Here is an 8,287-nt window from a genome sequence, read left to right as displayed (position 1 = left end):
GCATCTAGTCACTTGTCATACATTTTACCCTCCCCAAGGGGAAAGAGTCCCCTTCCCGTCATCTTCTGTGGGTCCTGTCTCATGTGGAGACAAGAAAAAGTGATTCTTCTGCCCAGCTCGTGTTTGATGAGGAGAAAGGACTCTGCTGGACAGAAGGATTTCTCCCCAGCCTAGAGAGCAGATGGCAGGGAGGACTTCAGTGTCTTTCCAAGTTGGTTCCCTGGAGCTTCAGGAATACCTCAGAGGAGCCGAGGAGTACGTGACGCCTTCACCTGCTCCTCTGCTGTAGCTGGGCTGGACTCCTGGGACAGTGGGAGCTGATGAAACATTACAGCAATGATGAGGGACAGCTCTGCCACAGAGTAGCTCCTCTGCCAAGCGCACAGGGCTGGGGACACTGCCAGTAGGCATCAAGGGGAGACCTGAGAGGTTGAGAGAGCTGACAGATGCTGAGAGGTCACTGGAAGAGAAATATCCTCAGCACTCTACCTGTGAGTATGTCAGTGGTATGTCTGTGGGTGCAGAGCAATGCAGGTTCTGTTCCTGGAGGGATCTCCTAAAGCAGGGACATGGAACAGTGTGTGGGGTCTGTCAGGAGGACAGACCTGAATGTTCTTCCTGGAAAGGATGCCCTTCTGCCCCATCAGAGGCACAGGGCAGGACAGCTGTCTTCCCCTGGGCATGGCTGAGGGATGCCCAGGGCTGTCCTTGTGAGCTGGGTCCTTTTATCCCAGGGTCTGTGTGCTGGGGCAGGGACTGTGCTGCTGCCAGGGTCAGCACTCAGCCTGCCTGCTGGGCTTTCCACAGGGATATAGACAGCACCTCTGGGTTGAAGCAGTGACCCAGGGAAGGGCAACGTAAGGTCCTTCTGCTGTAACAAAGTGCTGCCTGGGTCAGCTTTGCTCCCAGCCAGAGCTGATCCTTGAGAAATGCCAAAGAGAATATTTCTCCAAAGGCAGAGTCTTTGCTTTGACTTTTCCTCTCCTGTGGGCTGTGCTGAGTGTGGTAGATGAGAACTTATTTCTCCCCTTGAGAATATGCAGTGAAAACTTGATTCTCATGAAGATGTTGGAGCCTGGGCTGAGCCCTGCACACACAGAGGTTCCCTGGGGCAGTGCCCTGATGCCAGGAGGGGTCTGCAGAGCAGAGCTGAGCACAGGGCAGGTTGGATGAGGTCTGTGAGTACAGAGCAGGAGGTGAGATGGGCAAAAAGAAGGATCTGCAGGGACAGCTCCAGGCAGCAGAGACACTGTCAGGGAGGGAGGACCTGCTCCCAGAAATGCCCTGGCAGTGGGGATTTGGGACCTCTCTGACACTTCCCGACACCCACCTCCTGGTTTCTGCCACACAGCACAGACTCTGCACCCAGAGTTCCAGGGTTTCAGGCTGAGTCTTCTCCTTGGCAGCCAAACCAGCAGTGAGGAGAAACCCCTGAGTGCCTGTCTGTCTGATCCTGACCCTAAAGCTTTTGCTGCAGCATTTCCTGCTGTATCCCCTCCTGTCCTTGCTGCCTTTGTCCCACCATTACCTGGGGCTTTGATCATGTCCATTGGTGGGGCTGGCACTGAGCTGACCCTCACTTCAGGACCCCCATCTGTAGGACTGAGGTTTTCCAGGCAGCTCCTGCTGGGCTGCAGCTGCCCCCCACAATGGCACCGCTCTCCCAGGGACTCTTGTGCCCCAGAGAGGAGCCCCATGCAGGAGACATCTCGGCACAGAGGCCGTGGCAATGCCACTCATCACCTGTGTGTGGGCAGCTGCACTGAGCCCTGTGTGTCCCTGGCTGGGAACAGGAAGCTGAGATCCTCCTTGGGTAGGATGAGACCTCAGGAGGGCTTTGGGGCTCTGCCCTGTGAGACTGGATTCCTCAGCTCTCAGTCAGGAGAAAATCAAAGCTCCAAAGCTCTGCTCTGCCCTTGGTGAAATTGGAGTGACAGTGCTGAAAAGCTCATTCCTATCCACAGGGGATTTAGTCTGAGATCGGACCATCCTTCTATTTACTGACTGCTGCCAGGCAGGACTGAGTTCTTGAGAGCCACAGCCAGCCCTCCTCCCAGCAGTGGCACACTCAAGCCAGCACAAAGCAGAACTCCCAAAAGGGACCTGACAAAAGTCTTCCTGAATACAGGGAGTCAATGTGAATTGGAAACTGTTTCCCTCAAAGAATCGTTCCCTAACTTCTCAATACATTTTTCCTCCTTGGACAGGACTCCACACTTGATGGAAGCAGCAGATGTCCAACAGCAGCAGCTCCATCAGCCAGTTCCTCCTCCTGCCCTTTGCAGACGCACCGGAGCTGCAGCTCCTGCACTTCTGCCTCTTCCTGGGCATCTACCTGGCTGCTCTCCTGGGCAATGGCCTCATCATCACCACCATAGCCTGTGACCACCACCTCCACACCCCCATGTACTTCTTCCTCCTCAACCTCTCTCTTACTGACCTTGGCTGCATCTCCACCACTGTTCCCAAATCCATGGCCAATTCTCTGTCAGACACCAGGGCCATTTCCTACACAGGATGTGTGGCTCAACTCTTTTTCTACTTGTTTTTGTTCTCTTTAGAGTTTTCCCTTCTCACTGTCATGGCCTATGGCCACTACGTTGCCATCTGCCACCCCCTGCACTACGGGACCCTCCTGGGCAGCAGAGCTTGTGTCCACATGGCAGCAGCTGCCTGGGGCAGTGGGTTTCTCCATGCTGTGCTGCACACAGCCAATACATTTTCAGTGCCCCTCTGCCATGGCAATGCTGTTGACCAGTTCTTCTGCGAAATCCCCCAGATCCTCAAGCTCTCTTGCTCAGATGCCTACCTCAGGGAGATTGCAGTCACTTTGCTTAGTGCCTTTTTAGCTTTTGGGTGTTTTGTGTTCATTGTGGTGTCCTATGTGCAGATCTTCAGGGCTGTGCTGAGGATCCCCTCGCAGCAGGGACGGCACAAAGCCTTTTCCACCTGCCTCCCTCACCTGGCTGTAGTCTCCCTGTTTGTCAGCACTGCCATGTTTGCCAACCTGAAGCCCCCGTCCATCTCCTCCATATTTCTGGACCTGGTATTGGCATTTCTGTACTCGGTGGTTCCACCAGCAGTGAACCCCCTCATCTACAGCATGAGAAACCAGGAGCTCAAGGATTCCATGTTGAAACTGATGAATTGATGTTTCTAAGTAGCAACCAACTACTCATCTTCTTCTGCATACCACTTGCCTTCACTTTGCTCACAGGATTCCACTTGTACTTGCTCTTTGATTATTCACCTCCACTCATCTCACCCATTTCTGCTTTGAGCTTCAGAGAGTTTGAAATATCCCATCTCTCAGAAGTCTAATGAACTGTTCTGTCAGAGGTTCAGTGTGTTGATAAATGACCTTGCTATGTATCTGATTGAAACAGATGACAGTGACAGAACTAGAGGGAATGGTATCAAGCTGCGCCAGGGGAGATTCAGGCTGGACATTAGGAAGCGCTACTTCTCGCACTGCCCAGGGAGGTGGTGGAGTCACCGACCCTGGGGGTGTTCAAGGAAAGACTGGATGTTGTATTGAGGGACATGGTTTAGTGGGAGCTAGTAGTAATAGGTGAATGGTTGGACTGGATGATCTTTTAGGTCTTTTCCAACCTTGATTATTCTGTGATTCTGATTCTGTGATTCTGTGAAACTGTTCTGGGAGAGAATCTCCTCTGAAAGCTGACCCCCTTCACACGCTGCTTGGCCGTAGCAGGCAGCTGAGGAGAGAGATTTCATGGGTATTAAACTGTGTCACGTTTAACTGCTGTTTGTTGTCAGAGAAATCTGTCTGTGCCTGTGAACACAGATGATGCCAGGAAAAGTGTTGGGAGTCCAAGGAGGCCAGCGAGGGAACTGCTGGGCTTGGAGAAGATCAAAGCTCTCCAGACAGGGTTGGATCTCAAGAGACTGCTCTTCCTGACTGTCCGGATCTCCTTAGGAGACCTCTGGACCAGCCCCCATTGCAGCATTGTCCTGGTTTTACCCAGGCTGAGAGCCGAGATCCACGCAGCTGCCTGCTCCTTAAAGGAAAAGCATAGGGGAAGAGGGAAGTGGGGGGTGGGAGGCAAGGGAAGGGAAAAGGAAGAGGAAGGGGCAAATAACCCCAAAACCCAGAAACTAAAAGGCCCGTGTGTTGGGATAAGGACAGTTTACTAAGATAACAGAAAGATACAATCTAACAATGCTGACAGGACTTTAGAGCAAAAATATATGAAGCTGTTGATCCCCAATGCAGTTTCTCACCAAACCCACAGCTCAGGCCGTGCCACCCAGAGCTGTCCCAGAACCCGACCGTCCCCCAAGAACCGCGCGTCCTGGAGCCGCCCTCGGCCTTCCTCCCATCAGCCCCCGATATCCTGGGCAGGACGTAACTGGCTGGAATACTCTCTTTGGTCAGTTGGGTCACCTGTCCTGGCTTCGCCCCTCCTTTCTCATGAAGAGCTGAGAAAGTCCTTGACTGTCTGACAGCAGCTAGAAACATCAGGGTGTTATCAGCACTGCTTTCATTTTAACTCTCAAACACAGCATTCCATCTGCTGTTACAAATGAAGTTAACTCCATCCTGACCAAAACCAGGACAAGGAGGCTGAAAGGAGACCTTATCACCACCTACAACTACCTGAAGGGAGGTTGTAGAGAGGTGGGCGATGGTCTCTTCAGCCACAGGACAGAAGATAGAACAAGGGGAAATGGCATGAAGCTGGGCCAGGGCAGGGGCAGATTGGATATTAGAAAAAAAATTGTTACTGACAGAGTTGTCAGGGCTGGAACAGGCTGCCCAGGGAGTCATTTGAGTCACCTTCCCTGGATGTGTTCAAAAAAAGGGTAGATGAGGTGCTCAGGGATCTGGTTTAGCACAGGATGGGGATGGTTGGACTCGATGATCTTCAAAGGTCTCTTCCAACCTTGTGATTCTGTGGTTCTGTGGTTCTGTACCTCAGGGAGATCGAACCTTGGGGGAAAACAATCCTTGATGTGAGTTGTATGTTCTGGGAAGCAAGGCAGCAGGAACCACTGGACCCAACAGTGGGCAGTCCTCAAGAGGAACAGGGTGAGTACTTCCCCTGTCCTGAGTGATCACCCTGGGAGATGGGACTCAAATCTTTGAAATGTGTGGGGGTGGAGGAGGTGGGCTTGGGAGGAGTGAGTGATATCAGTGTATGCCAAGGAACGAAGAGTAATGGTTAATGGGGATGTATTTACCATACAGTTGGGAGCAGAGATGGTTGAAGTACATAGTACAAGTTGTAAGTGTTGGTAAGAGGCTGTTTGGGGAATGAGAGACAGAAAGGAAAGGCTTGAGTAGGGTGTAGAAATGCAACAACATGGGAATTGGGTGACTGTGTACATACTGAATGTGAACACTCGGGGGTATCAGTCAGTGTGGGACCTGAGGATGACAGAAATGCTGTGGAATAAGGGTGCAGATTGTCCAGGGTCTAGATGGGATGGGGTTACTGTACATACAGAGCAGCTCGTATGGTGCTTTGCCTTGGTGGGCAAAACCGTGGTGAGAGCAGACCCCTATTTCAGCTCTTGCTGAGCTTTACTCCCTCAGTGTCAGGGCATTCTCTGTTTCCCTCCCCCTCCAGAGAGTCATTTGGATTTCCTGACAGCTGCAGAGATGTTACTCTGTATGGGATTCCACATCAGTGGCTTTGGCAGCAGAGAGGCAGCAGGAGCCCCAGTGAGAAGGGAAATTGGGTTCCCCATTCTGGTTCCCCCATGTCCAGGCAGCCCTGCAGCAGCCCTACTGCTGCCATCAGCTGAGCACATCAGCAGAGGGGGTGCTGCTCTGTGAGGGTGGGTTTAGAAAGGGCGCAGATGCCAGACTGGGACAGGGGTAAGGGAGGAGGGGGGGAACATGAGGAAAGATCCCAGACACACCAGGGTCAGTGAGGAAGGAGGGGGAGGAGGAGTTAAGGAGAAAAATACCCCTTCCTACCCCAAAGGCTTTAATAGGAACAAGTGGGGAGGCACAGAGTGACCACAGGAGAATAAACAGAGAGCAAACCCCGGGCTGTTTCTGCTGCCCCTGGGAGAAGGGAGATGGTTCCCTGGTGCTCAGGGCTCTCCCAGCTGCACAGACCTCTCCTCCCTCCTGGCTGCACCCAGCTGCATGGCCGGGATGGGCTGTGCTGGCCCAGGGCTCAGGGGCTGCTGTGCACTGAGCTCTGGTGTCACAGCCTTGGTGTCCTCAGGGGGATGTGCCACAGACACCTCTTCAGCATCGTCATAGCCTGTGCTGTCCTGGGGAGGGGACCAGGCATCATCCTCAGCTCCAGGGGCCTCAGCACGTCTCTGGGGGTGCAGGTGTGTCCCTGCAAGCAGCAAAGCAGCCCACTGAGTGATCGTCCTATGAGGTGCCCATCCTGACCTGTACATCACCTTCCTCCCTTCTCCTCACCAGTGGAGAAATATTTACCTCCCCCTCCCACCAAGGGTCCCCCCCAAGGGAAACACCAAGGGCAGGTTGGTCTATTGCCAGATTGTGGGCTCTCAATATGGCAGCAATTCATCTGGCACCACAGGAACCCTCAGCACTGTCCTTCCCTCTCACCTCCACGTGCATCCCTGAGACCAGCTCCATCCTCTGGTGCCCTGGGCATTTCCCAGTCTCCTTGCCCAGACACTGGATCCTCCCCAAGCTCAGAAACCTCCCTGGCATCGTCATAGCCATCTGCTGGGTCACATCTGGGCAGGACAGGCATGTCTGAAAGGGGAGGGGAGATGCTGACAGAGAGAAGACACATCCTGCAGAGCAGAGGAAGGGAGGATGGGCAGGGACATGGGCCTCAGACACTGGATTTGGCAGCACCAGAGGATTCCCCTGCCCATTTCCTCCCCTGCTGCTCACGGTGACACTGGTGTCCATCACCAGTGTGCAGGGAGGAGAGATCCACCCCTTCCTGCCCCCCATTACCTGGTGCTGATCCTGGACCATCCTCCTCCTCAATGTCCTCATAGTGGGTCTGCATCATGTTCAGGGACCCCTCTGAGTAGGAGCCTGGAGAGAGTGATGGAAGTTTTATGGGGTGAGTTCTGCTGACCCAGCTTGTGCTCAGTGCTGCTGGGGACAGGGGACCCACCGAGCCAGGGCTGCATTGGACAAGGGCTCAGGAGTTTCCTTGCTCTCCTGGGAAAAACCCCAACTCACAGGGGTTCCCAGAGCTGCCCCGGGACAGCCCCTTCCCTCACCCCTCAGCTGACAATGGGATGTAGAGACATGCAGTGAGGGGCTGTCCACTGGCTGGGACAGGATGAGCTGGTGAGGATGAAGCTCTTCTCCAACAACAAGACCTGGCTGCTCTCACAGAATCACAGAATCACAGAATCTTAGGGGTTGGAAGGGACCTCAAGAGATCATCGGGTCCAACCCCCCTGCCAAAGCAGGCTCCCTATCTCATATTACACAGATAGGCATCCAGACGAGACTTGAATATCTCCAGAGAAGGAGACTCAACCACCTCCCTGGGCAGCCTATTCCACTGCTCCGTCACCCTCACTGTGAAAAAGTTCTTCCGCATGTTGGTGCGGAACTTCCTATGCTCCAGCTTACAGCCATTGCCCCTAGTCCTGTCCCCACAGACCACTGAAAACGGGCTGGCCAAATCCCCCTGCGTCCCAAGTCTAAGATATTTATAAACACTAATTAGGTCTCCCCTAAGCCTTCTTTTCTCCAGGCTGAACAGACCCAGCTTACTCAGCCTTTCCTCATATGGGAGATGTTCCACGCCCCTAATCATCTTCGTGGCCCTTCTCTGGACTCTCTCCAGGAGATCCCTGTCTTTTTTATACCATGGAGCCCAGAACTGGACACAGTACTCCAGGTGGGGCCTGACCAACGCAGAGTAGAGGGGGAGGATCACTTCCTTCGACCTGCTGGACACACTCTTCCTGATGCATCCCAGGATCCCATTGGCTCTCTTCGCCACCAGTGCGCACTGCTGGCTCATAGCCAACCTGTCATCAACCAGGACCCCCAGGTCCTTCTCCACAGAGCTCCTTTCCAGCAGGTCATCCCCCAGCCTGTACTGATACAGTCGGTTGTTCCTCCCCAGGTGCAAGACTTTACACTTGCTCTTGTTGAACCTCATCTGGTTTCTCCCAGCCCAGCTCTCCAGCGTGTCCAGGTCTCTCTGGATGGCAGCGCAGTGTTCCTGCGTGTCAGCCAATCCTCCCAGCTTTGGATCATCGGCGTACTTGCTGAGGGTGGATGCTATACCCTCATCAAGATCGTCAATGAAGATATTAAACAGGACTGGACCCAACACTGAGCCCTGGG

The 8,287-nt window shown here is 53.7% G+C and overlaps 1 protein-coding gene across 1 annotated transcript; it reads left to right on the top strand.

The window, feature by feature from the left end:
* Positions 1-2,233: 2,233 nt before the first annotated feature.
* On the top strand, positions 2,234-3,151 carry LOC311200919 (olfactory receptor 14J1-like; the record flags this gene model as incomplete). Its single annotated transcript, XM_084275222.1, has 1 exon — positions 2,234-3,151. One exon carries the CDS (start codon positions 2,234-2,236, stop codon positions 3,149-3,151), a length of 918 nt encoding a protein of 305 aa, XP_084131348.1.
* Positions 3,152-8,287: the final 5,136 nt, after the last annotated feature.

This window comes from Gallinula chloropus, assembly GCF_964237585.1.
Source record: "Gallinula chloropus genome assembly, chromosome: 25".
Lineage (NCBI taxonomy): Eukaryota > Metazoa > Chordata > Aves > Gruiformes > Rallidae > Gallinula > Gallinula chloropus.
Note: the sequence above shows the minus strand (reverse complement) of the source record. Positions and strands in the feature narration are given on the sequence as shown.